We start from the raw sequence: 25,735 nt of genomic DNA on the forward strand, positions 1-25,735 counted from the left end.
TTTCTCTGTTGCTGCGTGATGTTTTTTAAGAACATCAATCAGTAACAGAGAATAAGTGTACATATTCAAATATAAAGATGTTGTAAAAGATATACAACATTAAACAGATATATCAACAAATTATGTAATAACTTATAGTATTTATAGTATTCTTTTAAAAAATAAATTTCTAAACATTTTAAATAAACTGCTATAGCAGATTTTTAAATTATATAAACTTAAAAATCATAAAAAACTATATTTGTATAAAATTCTTATGTCTTTAAAATAAGTTATAAAGCCATTTTAAATGCTAATTTAATTATCACAGCACTTATTTGGTATTGCTGGTTTACATGGACACTGCTAATAGATTTTTGAAGACCTTTAATAAAAAAAAAAATTAGTGCAGACAAATAATTCTGGTTTGTTGTTATTTTTAAACATGTTTTTATTTTTTTTTAATTTAAAAAAAGTATTAAAATATCTTTAAGAAAAACAACGACTTAAGATCGTTTGATATAGTATGGTACAGTGTGTTTTCAACTTAAAGGTACAGTATCTTTTAATTTACTGTATTTTGAAGTCAAAAAGTTCAATACTTAGTTTCAGAATTAAATTTGACCTTATTCAGTTATTGATAGCTCATAAATTTTTAGTTTGTTCCGTAAAGAAGGCTTTAGTTTGTTTAAAGAAGGCTTTAGTTTGTTTAAAGAAGGCTTTAGAGGTTAGTAAGGTGATGATTATTCTTGAGAAAGAGAATTATTTCCAGGGAGATTTTTTCTCGAGGGATTTTTTCCTGCCACCCTTTCTTTAAGCTTTTCTTTTTTAATTTTACAAATGAAATATTCACATTGCTTACTCAAAGTGTTTTGAGTAAGCAGCCTATTATGAGTTAAATCAAATTAAACAGCTTATGCAATAAAACTTTTGCGTCACTCTGATTTATTTTTTTGAGCAGCCTTTGACATTACAAACTCTTCTTAAAATTTTTTCATTGTTAAATTCAACCTTTGACAAACTTGAGTGCTTATTCAAATGTCTTTAACAATGTAACTTTTGCATTTTTTTTAACTCTTTTAAATTTGTACATTCAAAATATTAAATTGAGCAAACCATTTTTTTGAAAAAAGTAACAAAAGAAAATTGCTTTATGTCCAAACTTGTTATGAATTTTTTTTTATTACTTCCTAAATTTAATTATTTCATCTTTTTTAAACAAAATCTTAGTTTTTTTCTTACTTAAACTTTTTTTTATAATTGGGCAAGTTATAGTATATATTAATTAACTTTCTATTTGCACTTTAAATTTTAAATGGTTTATTATAACCAAGATAATCCATTTTTTTAACCAATAGGCAGGGGCAGATTATAACTGAGGCAATTAAAGCACGTGTCTCTGGCCCCCGAATCCTCTGGTCCCCGAAATTTGTCAGCACACTTTTTAAAAATGCACGTTTTTTTACTAGAAGTCTTTAAAATCGTGTGCCATCGAAAAGAAAAAACCAGAAAGCAAAAACAATTTCCGTAATAATATATGTTCCTTTTAATACTCAACAACAGTTACCAAACTCCATAACAGGCATGACTTGACTCAGTAAAGAGTTGAAATTGTTGAGTGGAAAATTGGAGCTTTTTTTTGATTGTACAACAGTTCAGAAGCAAAAAAGTAAAAATCCAAAACCAGAAAGTCAAGATGAATGTGAAATCAGAGAAGTTCAAAATCAAAAACCAGTTGAATCTTGAACCGGCTACAGCTGAAGACGTTAACGCTTAACGTGTTCAAAAACAAGCAGTGGTAGACCAGCCAATTGTTTGTGAAACTGATCTTGGTTTATGGAAAACAGTTCCATTAAACATGGTACTGATTGTCAACATAAAGATGAATAATTTTTGCAATCGAAACTCTCGGACAGTAGTATAAATCAAAACTGGTATTGTACTCCTTCATTATTCACTCGACATCATAAATTAACTCGTGAGAATTCTAAACGTACCCGTCTTTGCTACTCACCATCAAATGGACAAGTTTATAGTACCAAGTGTAAGCTTTTATTATCGGACATGAAAAATAATTCTCCTTTTACACAAGGTTTTAATCATTGGAAAAAAGAACACTGTGATGTCAAGCTACATGAAAATAATGAAAGTCATATATCGGCATGGGAACAGAAGAAAACAATCTTAAATAAATCTAAGTATTGGTTATATGTACTTTGGCGGACGGTGGATGTGGTAAAGTTTTTAGCTGAGCGCGATTTCCACTTTGAGGACAAGTGAAATTTGGTTTAGTACACAATGTTAACTTTATGGGCATTCTCAAGATATTAGCTCTTTATGAGGATATTTGCTCTTTTTTTGGCTGCACAAATTGATAACCATGGCAACTCAGATCGCGGCTAAAGCACCATACTAATCTTCTACTGTCTGAGATGAGCTCATTAATTTGATGGATCAAAAAGTACTTTTGTTTATTTTTGATGAAATACAAAAAGCAAAATACTATAGTGCGTCAATTGATTCAACACCTGACTTAATGCACGTCGATAAGTTGTTTGTGACAGTTCGTTATGTAAAGAAAGGTAAACCAATTGAGGGTTTTTTGACATTAAGTTTAAAAGTCACACTGGAATTGAATTATCAAATGTATTACTGGAGTTCTTAGAAAAAAACATTGAAATCTGTCGTCAGACGTATGATAATGCATTAAATATGTCTGGACGTTACAAGGATGTTATAGCTCATACTTTATCTGTTTGTGAATATGCCATTTACACACCTTGCTTTGCTCATTCATTAAATTTAGTTGGCAAAAATGCTTTTAAATTTTTTTATTTTTTGTAAACTTTTGAATAAATACCATCTACAAAACTTGTGTGGATGCGTATGAAATGATAACAATATATAAAGGATATTTGTAATGAAAATAGTAAAGTTTGAATAAATATTTCATACACAATTAATAGACATTAAAGATGTTTTTTTTATAATTACACTACCATATGTATTTATTTATCTTTAAGGTGATTTTTGGGATTCGCCGTAAACATTAAACCTGAAACTTACAAACTGAATATAGTATTTGATTTACTTTTAAATAGTCCATTTAATTTTAGCAACCAAATCATTAACGCATATTGATTTATTTACATGAAAAAATCTATTTCTTGACATTCGTATTCAAAAATCGCGAATTAAAAATAGTAATAACAATACAGCTGCAATAATTAGTAAAACAATGTGATGTTTATTACTTTATAATATACTAGTTTTACGTTTATTGAAAATTTAAATAAAATTTTCTTTAAAAATAGTAGTTTTAATAACTTTACTCTTATTCATAAAAAAAAAAATTTCAAATTGCTTTAAAGGTTTTCGCAGGAACTGTTGATTAATTCACTTCACTAATATAGTTGCTAACATATTACGTATTTGTCAACTCTTATACTTGCTTGCTTGTTAATGATGTCTCTCTAGTGTATTTAAGAAAAAGTTTTTTGATCGATTCCAGTTGTTCTTCAAGAAATTGAACTTGCATTAATAACTGTTCGTTTTGTAGTTTTAAATAACTAATTTTTGCTACTGACAACTTTATTGCTCTGATTGTTTCATATTTTTTCTTTTTAAAACAAGCACAAGAAATCACATTTGGTACACGACGCACGACATTGCTGTTGACGGTCGTTTTATTTTTTCCAGCTAGAGTTTTTTCCAACCTAAAAATCACCATCGTTGACTAAAATGTTTAAGAAAATTGTTTCACTTTCCTAAATTGTTATTCGAGTCAAAATCTGTGTTTTAATTGATTGATGTTTGAGTTGTTGTTTTTTTTTTTTTTTTTTTGAATGACTTAGAAATAACTTAAAATAACCGAAAAAACCACGGTGGTGCAACTTGGGGAGTTATTGCATCATGTGATTACGTGTTGATGATGCATTTAAAAATGATTCGTCATTGTTAAATATTAATGCATCATGAACACGTAATTACCGTGACCGAAAAATCTCAAAACAAATAATGATTTTTCAACTGTGATTTTACCCAACTAAATGCCATGGGAGATTTCTCTCAAACTTCTGATTATCAGAATGAACTTTATGAACTTTCTCAAGATTTTGAAAGCTTTTTTAAAGTAGATACTGCAAAGCAGGTAAACTTACTGAATCAGATATAAAATTGTTATGAGTTTCAATTATTGTGAACTAAATGTTGCCTATTTTATTTAATATATTTCATATTACACTCTTAGAATAAAATTTAATTTGAGAAAAAGACAATTTTTTTTTCAATGTTTTTCATTAATTTGAATTATTAATTTAAATCTTAAAATTATACTGACAGGAGTACTTCAACGGAGTTTAACTTCAAGTGAAAAAGTCAACAATTGTTTGTAAAAGTCTTGAACTTAAAAATAACTATTTTAAGTTAAAATAATTACAAACTATAAAAATAAAATAGCTAATTAATGTCACATACAAGAAATTTCCTATAAGAATGTTTATTCCCTCATTAGTAAACGTAACATAATGGATTTTTGTTTAAAATTAAAATTATTTTTCTGACTATTAGTATCACAAAATTGTTGCAGTATTTCTTATGTTTTTAAATAAATGTATTATTTAACCTAAAGTCTTTTTAAAAATAATAAAAATTGAAAAAAATATTATTCAACATAAATTAACATTGCATCCTAGTTCTTGACAACAAATTTGTAAGTACCTTAGTTTGCAAAGTAAGTTACTTACAGATAATCCAAAAAAGATGTTGGTGAGTTTGAGGTCAGAAGCTTACTTTAATTAATTGAGTTTAAGAAGTTAGAAAAATATTTTCAGGTAGTGATGATTTTCCTCTATATTTTAAACTGCCTAGTATGATCATTTTCTTGGATCTGTATTCTTGGTTGAAAATGTGATACAGATGCACACTAACCCGTGTATCATTCTTCCCAACTTTTTAACTCAATGACCTATTTAACCAGTAAGCCTCTGCACCTTTTCTGATAATAATACCTTTATGTTTAATATGTTTTGTGATACTATTGTGATAGGTAAAATACAAATAAAAAATTTAAAAAATATTGCTCTACCTATATTTACACATAGGTTGAGTAATTGTTTTTTTTACTTTTTTGTCCATCTTTTATTTTCTGAATAAAGTTTTGTTCTTTGAAGGCTCATTTTTGAAGAAAAACGTTTTTTGTTAATTTTTTCTTAATCTAATAATTTGATTTTATAAATCATTATATATATATATATATATATATATATATATATATATATATATATATATATATATATATATATATATATATATATATATATATATATATATATATTTATATATATATATATATATTTATATATATATTTATTTATATATATATGTATATATATATATGTATATATATGTATATATATATATATATATATATATATATATATATATATATATATATATATATATATGTATATATATGGGCAATTCCATTTTTATCTTACATTACACGCGCAACAACTTTATCAAATATTTGTCTATTTAAACTGTAAATTAAACTTTTAGCTATTTTGTAAAAAAGCTGTTAGTCTAAAGATAAACATAAGCTAAAAAATTTTGATTCTGGCCAAAAGAGGGAGAACTTATTACTGAAAATACCACTTAACTTGTGTTACACGGAAAAAAAGGTAAAAAAATTGCTTCAACTTTCTACGAATCAGTAAAGCGGTTTGTATTAAAAGTTTCACAAGATGTTAAGAATTCTATGTCAATTTAAAAAATATATATAATTTTATCAGAGGTGACCGGCTAAGGAAAATAAACTTGTTTTTTTAATACTATATATTTAACATACGTAACATCACTTACGTTATTAAGCGATATTTATCGTGGATTTTTTATATCTATTATTCAAAGTTAGAGTTACATAACAAAAGAATTGCAAAAGTAATGAACTCATTCATTGAAAATAATTAACAAAAGAATTTTTCAAAAACTGGTGGCACTCTTCCTGAGTGATTTTTCATAATATTTATGAGAGTTATCTATTGGAAAACAATTTTTAAGCAAGATCAAGAGCAACTTTAAAAAATTATTTAGTATTACAACTTTATTAATACTTATTTGATTGCTTAAATAAAAAAATCTTAGGTTTGTCGAAGTTTTTACTTACACTCCTTACACTTTTGCGTATTGCCTTATTTCATTAGGTCGAATTTTTAAAATGCTGCAAAGTATTTACATTTAAATCTTTTAAAATATTTTTGGCGAAAAAACAGCTATCACCGTTTAGAAGGGAGATATGTGATTGTTTGTGACAGCAGAAAAGGGGTTAAGAATTGACAAATATAGGGTGATGTGCTTTATGAATGACCCATAATTGCATTTACAAACGATCTGTTTTACTAAAACAAAAATAAACAAGATTCTAACTGATTTTTTTTATATTAGGAGAATAGCAAATCTTTTTTTTTTTTTATGTCTAAATACAAATATTTATTTAATTCTTATTTTTATTTATTTATGTGTATTTATATGTTGACTAAAATAAGAATACCTAAACAAATAAAAAGCAATAATTTTAATTAACAGATAATTTTAACTAAGATTTAAAAAAAAAAAAAAATTTTTCTCTAAATTCTCCTAATATAAAAAGTTTCAGTTCGAATCTTGTCATACCAATGCGAATTAATTAATGACATAATTCATTTTGTAAACAAAAACTTAATAAAAAAGCGCCAGAAGTTTAATAAATGCATGTAATTTTAACTTAGGTTACACAAATAAAAATGTGCTTTAACTAAGCATTGTTATTCAAAACTTTAAATGTAAAAACGTAACATTTAATTTTCTTTTGCATATATTATTAAAAAAAGTTTTAGAAAAAAGAAAACTTTATCATGTTTTTGTTAACTTATGTTACATGAAAATTTTGTTAACTTATGTTACATGAAAATTCTTTTTTTATTTTCTTAAAATATATATATTTTATAAAGTATTAAATTTGACCAATGACAATTTGAACATGTTAGCTCCATTTTACAATAATACCTTTTTTATCATGCAACAATGAAAAAAACTGTAACTTTCGGAGGCATAAAAATGATTTAAATAAATTAATTTTAGTATTAATGGCATATTTTAAATAAACTTACATGTGTCTACATCAATATTCATTTGCTAAAAGTTGACGAAAAAGATAATAAAATTTGATTACTTTTTCATTTTCCGCCATGGGATTGCCCATATATATATATATATATATATATATATATATATATATATATATATATATATATATATATATATATATATATATATATATATATATATATATATATATATATATATATATACTGTAATGGTATAAACAAATTTTTTTCTTACTCAGTATTATTAAAAAAGCTCTAAAATTCTCTAAAAATATCTGTTGTGTTTTTTGACAAAGTTTGTAAATAAAGGAATTTATTTCTTACTAGAGATGTCAATATCATTATAGCTAAAGACTGAGTGTTAGCTTGTCAGTATTTGTAAATATTAAAAAATGTGATTTTTGAAAGAGATGAATTATATAAAAAGATTTAATTTTAGATATATAACAAAAATAAGTTTTTATATATAATATTTGGATTTCTCTAAGAGGCATTTATCTTAATGCACATTTTTATGCAGAACTTCATCTATCATAGATTTTTTTTAACAAATGGTATCAAAGCAAATAAAAAATGCTGTTTTGTTTTTTTTATTATAAATTTTATTAATTACTTTTTTTTTTAGATTGCTGAGACAGAATGTCTTATTGATGGAATTTTAGCAAAATTAGAAGAACTCTGTACTGTAGTTGAAATGGTTAGTTAACTATTGCTATTGTTTTTTTTTATATATATAAAGAGAGAGATGCAAAAAAAAAATGTGTTTTTTTGCATCACTTGTAGCAGCACTTGTAGCAGGAAGCTGAAGAATCTTTGCTGCTACTTTTGATAATTCAGTAGATGAACATAATCCCTTCCACCAGTTTGGAAGTTTTTGAAAAAATAATTACTTCACATGCATCAATTTGTTAAAAAAAATTTAGATATTGCATTAATGGTTTTACTTAGTTTAATAAAAATAAACAAAAGTTACTAATAATTTAACCTTTTGCTCCCCATTTACATATCTTCCTTGATATTTGGGGTTAAGTAGATTAGCACCCATATGAATTTTTGTTTAGCAAAATTTTTTTTTTTTAGCAAATAGTTCTTTCAATTCTATTTCCTCTTTTTTTGTTAAAGGACTGCATACTATGTTATGATTAATATTTTTTTCTAAATTATAAAAGATTTTAACTATAGATGACAACATTGGGTTGTCAGCCTCTGTTATCTTGGTTGCATCAGATAAACAATTAAAAACAAAGATACTATGTAAAAAAAAAAAAAAGGTTCATACCTTTTTTCACATTGTTTCATGCTATCAAACATTATACAGGATTTACCACTTTTAGAAATTGGTTCTGAATGTTTAAAGAGTCTAAGAAATAATGTTTGTAACATTTGTACTATTAAAATACTTACTTGAAATAAGGTTTTTAAATTTGCATGTTGCTTTACTTTGTGTTGTTTCTGTCATGATTTTTTTTTTTTGACATGACTGTGTCATCATTTAGAAATTTGTATTTGACTTCAGCTGGACATTTTCTACATTTCTTAATATGCATTCCCATTCATGTTCCACTTTTTGACATAACATTGTTGCAAAAAAAACATTGAGCTCTTTCCATTTTGCTCACATGGCTTGTTGGCTTAAATGAAATGCTCACAGATGTTTTCTTTCTACCCCTGAGTGTGACCACAGACTATATTATTATTACTCATTATTATGTTCTAATTACTGACCTTATTATTTTTTTCTTTAATAAGTTTCTATTAATTTTTTTCAGATCATCCGCAGCTTATTAGGACTCTTGCCCCGTTAATTTTGAAGAAAATTAGAGTTTGCATGTAAAATCTTTTTTCTATAAGAAAGAATGTTTAACACACATTAAAGAAACTCTTAAATGTGTGTTAAATCTGCAGGCTTAACTAATTACTTGAGCACATTAATGATGTAAGTATTTCTCTACCATGACATATGCGTAACAAATTTCCAAGAATGTTTTCATGTTTTTAGAAATTTTAAAAAGCTTTTTAAAAAATTCTCTCTCTTATAGTATGTATTATCTTTACATATGTTATGCATATAATTTCTATGGGCTTTTAAAAATGTTTTACTTTGTATTCTAGAAAAATGGAAAAGGTTTTTAAAAAATTAAGTGTGTAAGCGAAAAGATTTGAGCCCACACAAAGAACTTTTACTGCTTCGGCATGCTATGTCATCTTTCAACACTGTTTAAAACTGTATAAAACAGCACATAAAAGCTATATATCAAAATTAAGGAGATATTGCTGCAATGAAATTTTCAAGCAAAAGTAAATCTGTAAAATTTGATATAATTTACATAACCTAAAGTTTACATGTTAGATATTTGCATAGACTTTTGTTCACATTGATAAAATACAAATCATTATGGATTGTGGTTTCAAAAAATTGCCTAATAGCTTTGTAAAATAAAAAAATATTTTTATTTACTCATTTATTAACAAATTAACAAAACAGCAATTTTCAATAGTTTTCAGTTATATGTCTATATTGAACAAACACGTCATCTGATTTATTTACATAATCGAATTAAATATTAATGTAATTAATTAACGTAATCGAATTAAAAAAGGAAAAAATACATCACATCAATTAATTAAATTAAACAAAAGGTAAATTAAACAACTACAAAAAAACTAATTATAGATGTAGCATATTATTTTCCCACCGCTCCTCTCCTCGCGATTTTCTTTCTACAAGATCCACACTCCCTATAAATAATAATAATAAAAAGTAAGAGGGAGGGAGGTTGATCTTTTGCCCTTAAATGAGCATTGTGAGATGTAGACCCTCTATTTGCTCTGCAATATGCTGAAAAAGCATTGTAAGATATATCTAAATGAAAAAAAAAAAATTATGATACGATAAAAGAAGTAAAATCATTACATATTAACACTACAAATCAATTTACTTTTACAATTTTTTTTTACAATTTAATTTGTTGCTGATGTTTTTTCTAGGGCATTGTTAAATATAGTCAAAATCTGAAAGAGAAGACATTTGTTGCAAAGACAGTTACACAAAATAACAAAAACACAAAAGCTTTAATTAAAAACAAATTTTGTAATTTGATTTAAAGATAAAATTATTTTTACCTTAACTGCGACAAACTAATTTCTTTTTAAACTATTAGTTAATGATCAACATAGTAAATTTTAAATAAGTTAAAACCATATTTTATCAGTAGACAAAGTAAACTTATGATTGTTGGTAGAGCACCAAAGTAGAACTAAAGAAAAAAAAACTAAATTTAAAATGGATGAATTACATAATATTTGCAGTTATTAAACATTAATAATAACTCTACCATCATTATAAAAACAAACAAACAAAAATAAATAAAAAAAGAATATAGTAAAATTATTATTTTTATTAAAAATACAATTCTTTTATTTAAAAACATAAATGTTTTTATGAACAGATAAGAACAATCATCTGTTCATAAAAACATTTATGTTTTTATAGAACATACACCGTGAAAAATTGATTTTTAATTTTTTTTAGGAATTTATTGTAAATACTTATTAGATACCCACTAATTCAATTTCATTGAATTAAATAAATTCGATGAAACTAACAAACAAAATATTGTGATTCAATTTTAAACATTTTGTACTAAAAAATTTGTTGAATTAAAAACTAACAAAAAAAGCAAAGTAAAAGCAGTGTAAATTTTTTAGGAAGTAAATTTAAAAGTTTCTTAAAAAGTAATACTTTTAAAAATCTAACCTAAATATCACAGCCAGGCAATAACACTGGACTAAATATTTAGATTCATATAAAACACAATTGAATATAGCATTGAATGAACATAAAATTATTTAAACCAATAAAAAATAAAAAACAATTTACTTGTATTTAAAATAAGGTCAACTTTAGCTTCTATAAAATTAACATCTAGTCAAGATACAATTTTAATACTTTGCCTATAAAACAGAACATGTTACATTAAGAAAAATATTAAAAAGTTAAACTTTAGTAACTTTAAAAACAGATTAAAAAATACATACTATTTATAAATAAAAGTATATTTAACAGTTATATCATTTATGATAATGATAATAGAAGATTCAAAAATGTTTCAAAAATTTTTTAAAGTTAAATAGGAAATACAAAAAACTTACCTATACCTTGCGCATTATCAGTTAAAAGTGTCCGAGTTGACTCTTCCAATATTATACGGAGTGTAATACTATTTTGATGGTTATCTAAATTCTGTCATTGTTGCGCATTCGGTTTAAAATGTTTAATGGGGGTGGGATAAAAAGCTGTAAAATTTAAATTTCCTTATTTTACATATAAATTAGAACTTTCAATAATGTTCTTAATAAAAACATATTTTTTTAAACCCCCTTACTGTTTTATTACATATATATATATATATATATATATATATATATATATATATATATATATATATATATATATATATATATATATATATATTGGGTTGGCAACTAAGTAATTGCTGATTTCAATCATAGATGGTTTTAGTTGAATTTTTAGGTTTGCTGACATAATCAAAATGTCAAACACATTTTGTTATTTGATAGTTGGTACTGTCAATCAGTAAAAAAGTTTTTTCGATTGGTTGTGTAGTTTTTTTTGTCGAAATTTGGCAAACCAGTCAAAACTGGTTTGCCAAATTTCGTTCTGGTGATTTTTCAGTCAAAGATGAAAAATGCTCTGGTCGTCCAGTTGAAGTTGACGACCAAATCAAAGTAATAATTGATTCGGATTGTCACAGTACAACATGTGAAATTGCAGAGAAGCTTCATTTATCACATACATGCATTGAAAATCGCTTAAAAAAACTTTCCTATGTATGAAATATATGGGTTCCTCATGAACTGAAAGAAAATCATTTAATGCAACGCATTAACATCTGCGATTCGTTAAAGAAACGTAATGAAAATGATCCATTTTAAAAATGATTGATAACTGGCGATGAAAAATGGGTTGTTTACAACAATGTCAATCGTAAAAAATCATGGATCAAGCCAGGTGAACCACCTCAAACAACATCCAAAGCTGATATTCATAAAAAAAAAGTTATATTATCAGTTTGATGGGATTAGAAAGGAATTGTCCACTGCGAACTTTTACCACCCAACCGAATGATCAATTCAGATATCTACATTGAACAACTAACAAAATTGAATAATGCAGTTGAAGAAAAGCAGCCTGAATTGACAAATCCAAAAGGTGTTGTATTTCATCATGACAAGGCAAGGCCACACACATCTTTGGTCACTTGGCAAAAATTATTAAAGCTTGGTTGGGATGTTTTGCCAGATCCACCATATAGTCCTGACCTTGCACCATCTGATTACTTTTTATTTCGATCTTTACAAAACTCCTTGAATGGTAAAAATTTCAATAATGATAATGACGTCAAATTGTACCTGGTTCAGTTTTTTGCTGATAATAACCAGAAGTTTTATGAACGTGGAATTATGATGCTGCCTGAAAGATGGCAAAGATTATTGCTCAAAATGGGCAATACATTACAGAATAAAGTTATTTTGTTTCATGAAAAAATTGTTTTTTATTTTTTAAAAAAATCTGCAAGTACTTAATTGCCAACCCAATAAATGTATATATATATATATATATATATATATATATATATATATATATATATATATATATATATATATATATATATATATATATATATATATATATACACACATATATATATATTAACGAAGAAAAAACAACTTTTTCTATGGTACTTTAAGTTTCATGCCTATACGTTAATCATCAGCCATTAAATACAAATTCAAAACCAAAACAAAAAACACTAAAAATTACAAAATACTGTGTAGTGGGATCTAAATGTCGCTAAGACATACTAGATGGCAACCAAAGAAAAAACAAAATATTAGCTAATCACCAGTGTCAAAAAAAGATAAGAGGAATTTATTCTTGTATCTGCAATTTGAAATCAACTCATTTTATTTATTTAATAAGTTATCACCTTTATATGTTAAAATAAGGAATTTTTCGTATGAGCAAAGATTGCAAATTTTTGACAAAGTGTTATAAGGATTGCAATGTTTTACAATTTTCCACTTAATTGAGGGTGTAAACATTTTATCTTCTATGTCCCAAATTTCTTTAGACAACTCGGTATCATTTTTATATTTATTAATGTTAAAAGATTTTAGATGGTTAGCATACCGAAATTTAAATGGAGTTTCACATAAGCCAAAATACACTTTTTCTTTGTAGTCAAGTTTATTTGGCAACACGGTCGCTTGATAAACGATGTTCTTCGACAAGCACTGATTGTTCATGGGACAGATGGATTTGTTGACACAATTGCATGTTTTTCCCTCATCTTTACCTTGGCTATATAATATCCTGTGATTGTGTGAATTAATGATGGACTTGATGTTTGGCATACATGAGTAGCTTATTTTAATGGTATTTCGATTAAATATCTTACGAAGTTTGTGACCAACCGGAAAGTACAGGTCTACCATGTTCAAAAAATGACTTCCTATTTTTGTTGCAACATTGGTACGGAAAGGTGGGTTGTACCAGATTATGTTTCGCTTGTGATTTTTGAATGGGATCTGTTTTTTATTTGAATGGTAGGCGAATTTGCAGGTAAAACCTGATTTAAATAATGCATCTTGATAAGGAGGAATGGATTGTTTAAAAATATTTTCATTAGAAGAATTGGTTGACAATCTTAGTTCGATAGTTTGAGGAAGGCTTTTTAGTATACTATGAGGGTGGTTAGAGGCAGCATTTATATAACTGATGAAATTACCAGGCTTGCAGTAAGGTTGGAAAGAACTGTCGTTAAGATTTAACGTTAAGTCTATATAATTAACAGTTTTAAAATTACAGCTGATGGATACAAGAAGATCATTATTATTAAAAATTTTCACAAAGTGCTTTTTAATTTTTTCCATCTGTTGGCCACTCCGGTTCTTAAACACTGCTAGACCATCATCTCTATACAATCCGAATTCATCTTTATTGTAAGATTTTGATAATTAAAACAAGATAAATATTCCAACTAACTCACAAACTTCTGTGCCATCAAAAGGCTTCCATGGTGACATCAAATAAGCCTCCACTTTTTTAAATCCAGGCTTCACTGTTGTTAAATGATAATGATTTCCTGGCATGATATATTAACTTTTTTTTACCTTTTTTATAATTAAGTATTTTTCAGCAAAGGTTATAGCGTTGTTCAGTAAATTTTCATTAAGTGAAGTATAAAAATTAGTTATATCGAAAATTAAGAATTTGTATAAATGTTTTTCTTTAATACTTTGAAACCAATCTATAACGTTCTGTGAGTTTAGCTATTGATTGATGCAAACTTTTTTTCTAAGCTCACTATTTATTTTTGATAGAATAACTTTAGAAATTCTTCCTACTTCCTTTTTTGCAGGATTTAATAGGCAAACTGTAAGGGTTGTTTAAAAAATTATCCTTGTGGTCTTTTAGAGTGATAAAACAATTGGAGGTGCCATTTAATATATATATATATATATATATATATATATATATATATATATATATATATATATATATATATATATATATATATATATATATATATATATATATATATATATATATATATATATATATATATATATAGCATGAAACATATTAGTAACTAGTAACTGATGATATTTAATCTCTCCGTATTTTGATCTTTGTATCTAGTTTATTTGAACTTATTACTGATTACATTTTACACTTAATTTTACAGTTTTGTATTTAATAGATACGCAGTGAATCGAAAGATGTTTTGTTTACAATACTCCCTGTTCTTCATCATCGATGTCAAGATCTAACAATGATTTTTAAACAAATTGATAGACTAGAAGTAAGTTTATTAAGACATATTTCATGATTTAACCTCACATATTTTGTGATATAACCTCTCAAATTTTATGATATAACCTTACATATTTCATGATAAAATCTTACATATTTTATGATATAACCTCACATATATTTCTTAGTTGTATTTCAGCTATAATTTTCCTTTTTTTTTTTTTTGTTCAAAGAAAAAAAAAATTTGTTTAGCATTTTTTTTTGTGAGTTATTTAAACAGAAGTGTCTTTATAGATGTTTTGATCTTTATAGAGATATATTGATCTTTATAGAGACACTAAACTTAAATGCCCATTTATATTTCCACATTATAAAGTTTTGTTTAAAAATGTTTAAAAAAAATTAGTTGATAATTAGGGATAATTTTTTTAAGAGCTGGTAACTTCATTTGTGACTTGTTAATTGTTGATTTTTGTTTTAATTAAAAAATTTACTACCGACAAGGCTGCACCAAATGTAAGTTTGGAATTAACAAATAGTACATAGAAAAGAGCAGGAAGTTGAAGACTTGAAAAACTATTGTCCAAGTCAAGAAAACATAAAGACATAAGAAAAGTCTAAAGCATTGATATTTGAGACAAAATGCTAGATAAAAATGTCACAATAAAAAGATGAGACAGTTGGACTGACAAGGGCTCAGCCTGACTGCTTGAGTAGATCTAACTACTTAAAAATCAACCTAAATACAACAAGTATTCAAAACAGTGATGAATAAGAGATTTGTATAGGTAGAGAATGGAATCTGAAGTAAGAAAATAGAGATCACAATTATGAGAGGCAACCTTAACAGATGCTAACTTTGCAATTGACTGTATTTATGTTTTCTATGAAAGGTCAGTAGTGAATGATAATCTAGAAAATTCATTAGCATAGAAATATCAATAATACTGCGATTATTGTTAGCATTAAATAATTGAGTTTTGTTTGAAATTCCCCAGTCACTGCAAACCCCAACCTGTCAAAGAAGTGAGATCAGATTCAAGATCAGTTTTCAAAACTGGAATATATAACTGCATTAGCAATAAATAGATTTACTTTAGAGGTAAGATTATCAGGAAAGTCATAAAGTTGAGAAGCTACATAGGACCAAGAATGTTCCAACTCTGTTTCGCCAGAAAGTTACTGGTAAGAATAGCATTGTCCTTCAAGGATGACTTTATTACTGCCATTAAAAAAGATTTTGTAGATTTGAAAACTTTCCTGGGTATACTGTTTAAAGACCTTATGGAGAAGATCAGCCAAACTTTATTGAAAACCTTTTATATGTCAAGCAATAGTCCCTGCATAACTGAGTACATCTAATCCACAGTTGAACTTTTCTGTTATTACAGTTAACAAGTCAGCAGAAGAACAAGGGGTTCAAAGTCTCAATCAATTGTCAAAAGGTTGTTGGAAAAAGGAACAAAAAGCTGTGGTTGGATAAGATATTAGTAGTTAGTATAAGGTTATTAAAATTAAATTCTCAAAGGTCTTGCTAATAATTGTTTGAAGACTGATTGGGGGGTAGTTAGAGGGGGCAAAGCAATTTTCAGAGCTTTTAAAATCTGTAATCATAGATGCCATTTTCCAACAAGCAGGAAAACAAGCTTCAGGGTTTAGAAGAACACTTTCGTAAGTCTGCGATAAAAATGTTGGTCAGAACACAAGCAATAAGAAACTATGTAAGAAATAACCTTAGCAACTAAAGTCAGATTGATTTGGGTGTTTAACAATTGATTTTGGCGTTTAACAGTTGATCTGTTTCTCTGGAATGATTATAAGAGTATAGTCATTTGATTCATAAAATAATTTAGAGGAAAAGTCCTTTGTAAAGAGTTTTGCCTTATATTCGTGAATAAGTGGTTATATGATCAAATTCATGTATTGGGGATAAAATATAGTAACAAGACAAATACAAATTATTGAAATTAGAAATACCAATTGTGCAAGATGGAGAAAAACCTTGGGTGCAGTGATACTTGACTTGAAACCAGCAAAAACGAGTAAAGGCATACATGTCTGTCTAAATTATGTGGGAGACACAATATTTGGACCCTAAAGACATTACACCAAAGTCCATAAGGGAAAAATGATCATAAAAAGAATCCTAGCTCTATGGTAGTAGTGAGAAGTTTGAACCTGATGTAGAAGAAATGCTAGATGAATGTTTTATCAAGATCAAAACATGATCTGAACCATCTCATGAAAAATAAGGAGAAACTGATTACAAGTTAGGGTCAGAGTCAAGACACAAATCAAAAAGTGAAGTGGTTTATTGTCTGGAAACTGAAAACATAATGCTGGAAAGAATTACTGGAACATTTTGTTTGTTACTATTTGTTATTTTATTGAAACAAATCACTTGAAGATTTTGTTGGAACAATTACACAGGTCAACATAAAAAAAATTTTTTTCTGGTGCCCAGCAAACAATTTGTTTTTTGTATAGCATTTCTCATTTTGATTTCAAATATGTAACTCTTTTTTTACCATCAGGTCAAGTTGTAAAGATATTTAGGTTCAAATCTTAAGTATTTAGGGTAAAGTCCCTAATATTGTCGAAAAAAAAGTTATTCAAAAGTATGTCAACCTGGGTCTCAAAAGAAGCGTATTTTCATAGAGATTTTAGAAAACATAAATATTTTTCCTTAAAATTTATTGACAAAAAAATTATGTGAAAAAATGCTAAAGACTCTTAAAAAAAAGTCAACAGAATGTTATTCACCAAAAATACACAAAATACTTATTTTTATTACAAATGAATAACGTTTCTAAAATCTCTATGAAAATACGCTTCTTTTGAGACCCAGGTTGTCATACTTTTGAATAACTTTTTTTTCGACAATATTAGGGACTTTACCCTAAATACTTAAGATTTGAACCTTAATATCTTTACGACTTGACCTAATTGTAAAAAAAGAGTTGCATATTTGAAATCAAAATGAGAAATGCTATAAAAAAAACAAATTGTTTGCTCGGCACCAGAAAAAAAAAATTTTTTTGTTGACCTGTGTTATTTTTGAATTTATTTACAATATATTTTTAAATTACTGCAACATATTAGTTGAACAAACAAAGTATATTTCTTGAACAAAAAGCTGGAACATATTACTGATAGAAATTACTAAAACATATTGCTAAAACACATTACCGCAACATATTATTAAAACAAATTGCTGCAACACTGCTGCAAAATTTTACTGAAACAAGTTACTGTAAATCATAATTATGAGCAGAATACTTTTGTATTTATTTTTATTGCAATAATAATTCAATAATTTTCCTAAGTTTAGCTCTTGAAGGCATAGAATTGAGGTATTTCCACATTCAGATGAATATTTACTTATTATTAGAAGCAATTAAATATTGAATCTTAATTATAAATTTACTGTTAATTTTTTTGTATATGCTTCAGTTAGATATTTGTATGTGCCTCTGTTAGATGTTTGTATGTGCCTCTGTTAGACATTTGTTTGTTGCTTCTTTAGATTTTTTAAGGTTTCTCTGTTAGATAATAATTTGATCATAAGATTTTGACATTTGTTTATTTAGACATTTATGTCGATGGTAAAAGAATGTGTTGAAGACAATGAGGAAAAAGTGAAGATTGCAGAGAAAGAACTTGGTAGTAAAAACATAAAAAAATTACTGAACAATGTTCCTGTTCCCAAGTTTCTATTGGTGAGACTTTTAGTTTTTTTTGTTACATTTCATATTCTTATTTTTAAATAAAACATAAAATTAGACCAGTTAGAGTTTATTTTGCTAAATTAAAAAAGGTAAAGTAAGTGTTAAGAAAGATTGTAAAGAGAGTATAAGTTGTGTTAATAAGTTTTTGTTGTGTAAGAGTTGTGTTGTAATAAGTGCCTTTAGTATATAAAATAAAATACAGATTCTTCCTTCTTAAATTGTAACCCTCAGTCAATGAAACCAGCAGTTCAATCAGCATTAACCTGCTGGCTGCACTTAGACATCTAGTGACCAGCAGCATTTTCAAGAACTTTTTAATAAGTTTTATATTTAAAATCAGATCTGGCTGATCAGATTTTAGAAATTGCAGAACCTATTCAGTAAACTACAACTAACTTTTTACAAATTTAGAGAAAGTTTAGATCTTATGATAAGAACATCTAGAAACCAGCTTTAAGGTTTTGTTACAGTTTAAATCTTTGGAATCTGCAGGGAATGATAAACAAAAAATGTAAATGTTTAGTATCTGCAGTTAAAAGTTTTAGCATAGAAGATCTAGAATTTTTAACAATGGTTGCAATTTTGTTTCTGAAAATCTTGCAAAGAGTTAAAAGCAGACAATAAACTTAATATTGCTAAATTAAAAGTTCATCTGAAAATGATTTAAAAAAATGCATGAGCTTAGCTCACTTTTCTAAATATATTCAGCAACGCAGAAAAAATAAGTAGGAATAGAAAAGGAAAAAAAAAGTAGGAAATTATGCTCAAAAACTAAACATAAGAGCAAGGAGAAGAAAATTTGGTTACTTTATAAAAATTTATTTTGGTTAAATTATCAATTATATCAAGAAAAATACAGTGTTTATATAAAATCATCAGGTACGATGATTTTATATACACACCGTAAATATTTTATATATTTTATAAAAGCATGATAATAGTGATACATAAGGATAATTTTTATGAATGGAATAACGTTGAATTTCACATCCATTTGACAGTTAAACAATTTAAACACTAACATTCTAACAATAAATTTAACATTTGCTTTAGTTATCCTTAAAGATACATGCTTAACATGTTACAAACTTAACAATATACTCCACAATCAAGGCACCTTTGCAAATCAGCTCATCAGAAGTTATCAAGAAAAAAATTTTCACTTGAGGAAAGCAGAGATATTTTATCTTAGAAAAACAGAAGCATATTGTAATGCAAAAACTGGCTTTGCAACTTTTGCATATGACTAAGAATACAAATTATTCTAATATTTCTACAAATTTATTATCATAGACAGCTAACTTCATGCACTAATATACACTGCTTATGATTAGATAGTGCTCTTCTGTTTTGTTTTGATGAAACTTATGCAAAGAAAAGAGCAGAGAGCAGAGCACAAAATAAAAAAGATACAAAAACACATTCTGCATTATAAGATACAAGTCAATTAAGTTTACATTTTTGGTGTAATTTAAAAAATGTTTCATTCACAATTAATTTAATGATTTTGGCTTTAAGACAACATGGAAATGTTGGAAAGTCAAAGTAACTAAAAGTAATTTGTTTTCAAAACTAGTAACAATTTGTTATCTATATACACTATAGTAGATAAATAACAAGTATATATATATATATATATATATATATATATATATATATATATATATATATATATATATATATATATATATATATATATATATATATATATATATATATATATATATATATATATGTATATGTATATATATATATATATACACACACACACACACACACATACACACACACACACACACACACACACACACACACACACACACACACACACACCTATAGTATCACTTATGTGGACAGATTTTACAAAAAAATTAATACTTTCAGCGACATTAGCATTATCGGGAACATTTTTGTGTATCCGTTAAATTTTTGAATTATCTGTTAATTAGAAATTTAAGAAATAATCATTTTAAAAACTCAAAAGTTTAACATATTTTAATTCATTTATGCAAATGTTGAGAAAAGGAAGAAATTTCTTAATATCAAACATTTTTAAAAATGCAATACTAAATTTAATTATTTAATATTTAAAAAAAAAAAGCATTCCTTAATAGTAATAATAAAAAAGCCGTTAAATAACAGTTATATAGTTAATAATATAGTTATATAGTCAACAGTTAATAACGCTCGATTTTGTGTTTTATAAAGGGTAATTACCATTAATGACAATGTATAATTTGTATGAAAAAAACATAACGGCAAATACCGCTATGTTTCTTTCATACAAATTATACATTGAACATAACGGTAATTACCTGTTATAAAACACAAAATATGGTGTTATGTTAGCGTTATGTAAGCGTAATATTTGAAAACCTGATATAACAGGTAATATATATTAAAATTCTATTTTTTAAAAGACAAAACAAACAAAACAGGTATGTTAAAATATTTACTCTAAAACTTTATCCAAAGATTCTGATACCGCTAAGTCTAATCAGCTATTTACAAGTCAACAATCAAAGAGTCAATCAAACTGAAAAAAGAAATGATTGAAAAGCTGCATATGGAAAGTTGGTCCTTGCACTTTGATGGCAAGCACATCAACGGAATCGATTATCAATTGGTCGCCCTTGAAAATGAAGGAAGAGAAATCAAATTGGATGTCCTGGGCTTGGTAGATGGCAGGGGAAAGACTATTGCTCATTCTAAAGTCTTCAATAAATTTCACCTATAGAATTCAATACAGATGATTGTTGCAGATACCACCAGCATTAACACAGGAAAAAAGAATGGTGTTATTGTAATATTGCAACAAATGTTCACAGAGAAATGCATCAGCAAACTTCAGTTTATCAATTGTCAACACCATGTATTAGATAGAATCCTCCGTTTGGTGATGGATGAAGAACTTGGAAGTAAAACACAATTGCCGAATGTCGAATATCCATTTGTATCTCAGCTGTAAAAGGAGTACAAACAACTGTAAGCACAGTTTGATAACGGAATAGAAGAAGTTCTCGAAGCATCAGGCTAGAGAGGTGATATGAAATTTTTATTTCATCTCACTCGAGTTTTCGATTTTTTGATGAAAAGGGACTTTTTCCATTGATCAGGTTTCAGAAATTACCCAACATCACCTTCTATACCTTGTATGCAACAAGCAAGAGCAAGTGCAAGGTCAGTCCGAGTCATTGTTGGATTGAAAATTTATTTTATTACATGACTATGACATTTTAAATACATTTAAATACATAGTAGTACTTATGTCAAAACCGAATTTTCAATGGTAGGGTGAACTTTTTTCAAAAGATATGCAAATGACAGTTAATTTCATGCTTTTTAGGTAAAAGTTCATCAAATTACAGTACAGGAGCATAGGGTTGAAAAAAGTTGTGACCCTACTGTACAAACTGAGCGCCATATTTACTCAATATTGTCATTATGTAAATAACTGCTAGTCAAATTAAAAGAACTGATGCTTTCATGACTATAAATACACACTACATGTCCCCTAATATTATTCAGTCTGTTTTGTCTGGAAAAGAAATAACTCGGAATATTTGTTGTTGATGATTTACTTTGCTATGTTTCACATATCATTACATATGTGGTTACTTAACTTCAATATCAATTAATAATTCATCAAACTTGTTGTTTAGAAATGTTGCATTAGTATACCAGCAAGATAGATAACAGTATTTTCTTGTTAATTTACTTGATGCAGATTTTGCAGACTTTAATTCCTCGAATATCATATTAAAAAGGGTTGTTGATAGTTCCTTCTATAGCAAGTTTTCTGTTGCATTTGTCCAAAACTAGTTCTTTCTTTTGTTACTTTTCAACCTCAGTTTGATCCAGATTAATGTTTTTGCTGCTTTATAGCAGCTTTAAAAACTTTTACTTCAGTAGCATTGTTGGTTAATTCTACTAAAACAAATCTGCCTAATGCGTCACTCCTGGGTTTGAAATGATAAATTCTTGATTATATTTTTACTTATGACTATTTTTCAAAATAGATCATTAATTTGGAGTCACACTCTTTATGGATTTTAGTATCAATCTCCATTTTCTTTCGTGGCATTCCAAAGACAATAACAGTGCGTTCTCACTTTCCAATACCCCCTTATTTAATGTAACAATTAAAACTCTTATGGCTTGAAACTCCGATTTAAACTAATCCTCTCTTTGCAATTGAGGCCCAGTTTTTCAAGTTTATTTTAGTTTTATTTTCTTTATCTAAAACTGCAAAACGATAATTTATCTAAAACTGTAAGACACAAGACTGATGAATTAATTGCAATTAATCATCAGATTATTGTTTATATATATATATATATATATATATATATATATATATATATATATATATATATATATATATATACACACACATACATATATTATATATGTATGGATATGTATAAATATGTAATTTTAACATGTTATTTACATGCAGATATATGATATATATACACATATATAACATATTAAAATTGTTTTGAACAAAAAGCTAAAACTATCCTTTGAAACATAAAACAAACAAACATGGAATATTAAATAATTAAATAAAACCTAAAAACATTTACATTATATTGCTATAAAATATGTATTAAACTATAATATTATATTATAATATAATATTAATAATATGTCACATTATCAATATAAACTTTTAGAACACATGTGTTGTTAGAACTTTTATCAATGCAATGAAAGCTCAATCAATCAATCAATATATTTTACACAAAAAAGTACCGTTTACATTATATTAAAAAATTTTTATAGTATTATTTTTGTGAAGAAACAATGCAAATAGTAAAAAACAAATTCAAAGCAGTGACTTTGTAAAAAGAACTAAAAAAAAAAGTTTTTAAATATTAAATATGTACATAAACGTATAGTGTTGTTATATTAATAATATTATTATTAATCTTTATTAATTTTATGTGTGTATACCATATTATTAATAAAGATGAATAACAATATGACAACATTATTTAATAATATTAAATGGAAATCAATATATTATATTAGCAACAATCCATATTAAAAGTATGAGCCTCGATAACCAAAATTATGATAAACATTTATTATTAAACAGTGTAAATATAAAAGTTGTTTGAGCGCTCTTATTGCTTTTAAAAAATTATCTTATACAATTTGCAAAAAATCCCGCTTTTTAAAAATATTTCTATGATGTCATATTAATACGTATTTAAACTAACATAAGGGGTAACATAACGGTAAAACATAATGCCTTTCTTAGACAAAAGAAAATATAAATAACTTTGAGGAACATAACGCTTAAGACATATTTTTTACTGACTAAGTGGTAAACATAACGCTAAATTTTTCACTAATCGTTATGTAAGCGTTATATTTTTTACTGTGTACTAGTTATATTTTGGCTGTTGCGTTGTTCTCAATGTTGATGGATATTATCTATTGATTCGTCAAGGCTTCAATAGTCACTTGCTTGACTTAGGCGTCAATGGAATCTATATAATAAAATGTCTAAATAAATTTATCTCTTAGATAAATTTATTTTAATACATTGGGATAGTATCCCATGGGCTTTATATAAATTTTTTATAATTAAGAAGGCGAAATAATTGTTTTGAAAGTAAAAAACTCAATTTTTCTCTCGCAATTTGCACCATGTTTCTCACATTTTCTTTTCTATATGTTTCTTTTGTGTTTTTATCAAATGTCTTTTATTATTTGTTCAGAAAAGAAAAGATATACAGCTATATACGAAAAAAGAAGTAACGCCCCTCGACTACAAACATCCGAAAACATTTAGAACAGAAGACTATTTTGAACCGTATAAAACTCTACAGAAGAACACAACAGAAGATACATGAGCGTATAGAATATATAAACTTGTATATGTATATTTTTTTCTATCGCACGCTATTTGCTTGTATAATAAGTTTTTATAAGAAAAAGCAAAATGAGAAATGAAATAAAAATTAAGCATAAAATTATATACTGCAGTATTGTAATTGCTACAATATTAGCTTGAGATTGCAAACTTGCGCTACTTTGGTTTATAATGGCAGGTTTAAAAAATAATTTAGCTTTTAGAAAACGTATTATAAAAGATTATAAACGAAGAATCAAAAAAAAGAATTTAATAAAGACAATCCTTTATAAACTGAACATAAGGGCGGGAGACCACGCAAATCATGTCATCTCACGAACGGAAAAAATACTAAAACTAAACTTTCATTTGTCTCAATATATAATTTGCACACGGTTACACTTTTCAGGACTTTTGAGCTTCAGAACAGCAAAAAAACCTTTCATTTCTCCAAAGAGCAGAAAAGCTAGAATTGCAATGAATCAAAGTTTATTTTGAAAGATTTTGATAGCATTTTTAAGGTGTATAGACTTGAAGGGAAACGCATAAATCCTAAATAGACAACAAGAAAAGTCAGGCATGGTGAAGCAAAAAGTGCAATGGTTTGGGGTTGATTTGGTTTTAGCGGAGTTGAATCTATCCATCAAATAAATGGTATTATGGATTAATTTATTTATTGTGATTTTTTCATAGAAAAAATGATTCCTCATATTAATAATAACGTCTCTTTTAAGGATATCTCAACAAGTCGTAAAAATAGTAATGTTGTCATCGCCTCAATGAACCCTTAAAGGATGCACCGTTTAAAGTTTTTCATTGTTCAATAAAACAGAGAATATTTCCAGATCATTTAAAAATAGCTAAAGTTACTCCAATTTTTAAGGTAGGTGATGCAACCAATATTACAAATTATCGCTCAATTTCTGCTTTTTCTAAAGTTTTAGAAAAAATTTTATATAACGTTATTTATTACCACACTTCCTTTTATAATATACTATATATCAATCAATACGGGTTCAAAAAAAACTCGACCGAATGCGCAATACTCCAAATTACTCGCTGTTTAACTGAATCTTTTGAAAAGTCTCAATATTCGTTGGGAGTTTTTATAGATTTATCAAAAGCGTTTGACACAATTGATCACCAAATTCTCCTTTAAAAAAATATAATACTATGG

General features: G+C 26.5%; 1 protein-coding gene across 1 annotated transcript; it reads left to right on the forward strand.

Annotated features, from left to right (window-relative positions):
- Window positions 1-3,943: 3,943 nt before the first annotated feature.
- LOC136092413 (biogenesis of lysosome-related organelles complex 1 subunit 4-like) lies at window positions 3,944-24,682 on the forward strand. The gene is made up of 5 exons (XM_065820629.1): window positions 3,944-4,129; window positions 7,750-7,821; window positions 14,912-15,013; window positions 18,555-18,683; window positions 24,425-24,682. Exons 1-5 carry the CDS (start codon window positions 4,034-4,036, stop codon window positions 24,557-24,559), a joined length of 534 nt encoding a protein of 177 aa, XP_065676701.1. The 5' UTR covers window positions 3,944-4,033; the 3' UTR covers window positions 24,560-24,682.
- Window positions 24,683-25,735: the final 1,053 nt, after the last annotated feature.

Source organism: Hydra vulgaris, chromosome 15, assembly GCF_038396675.1.
Source record: "Hydra vulgaris chromosome 15, alternate assembly HydraT2T_AEP".
NCBI classification, from domain to species: Eukaryota; Metazoa; Cnidaria; class Hydrozoa; order Anthoathecata; family Hydridae; genus Hydra; species Hydra vulgaris.

Excerpts from the sequence above, each read along its gene's own strand:
- LOC136092413 (XM_065820629.1), top strand. The coding sequence starts at position 4,034 with ATGGGAGATTTCTCTCAAACTTCTGATTATCAGAATGAACTTTATGAA. Across the intron at positions 15,014-18,554 it reads AACAAATTGATAGACTAGAA|ACATTTATGTCGATGGTAAA; the intron begins GTAAGTTTATTA and ends TTGTTTATTTAG. Across the intron at positions 18,684-24,424 it reads CTGTTCCCAAGTTTCTATTG|AAAAGAAAAGATATACAGCT; the intron begins GTGAGACTTTTA and ends TTATTTGTTCAG.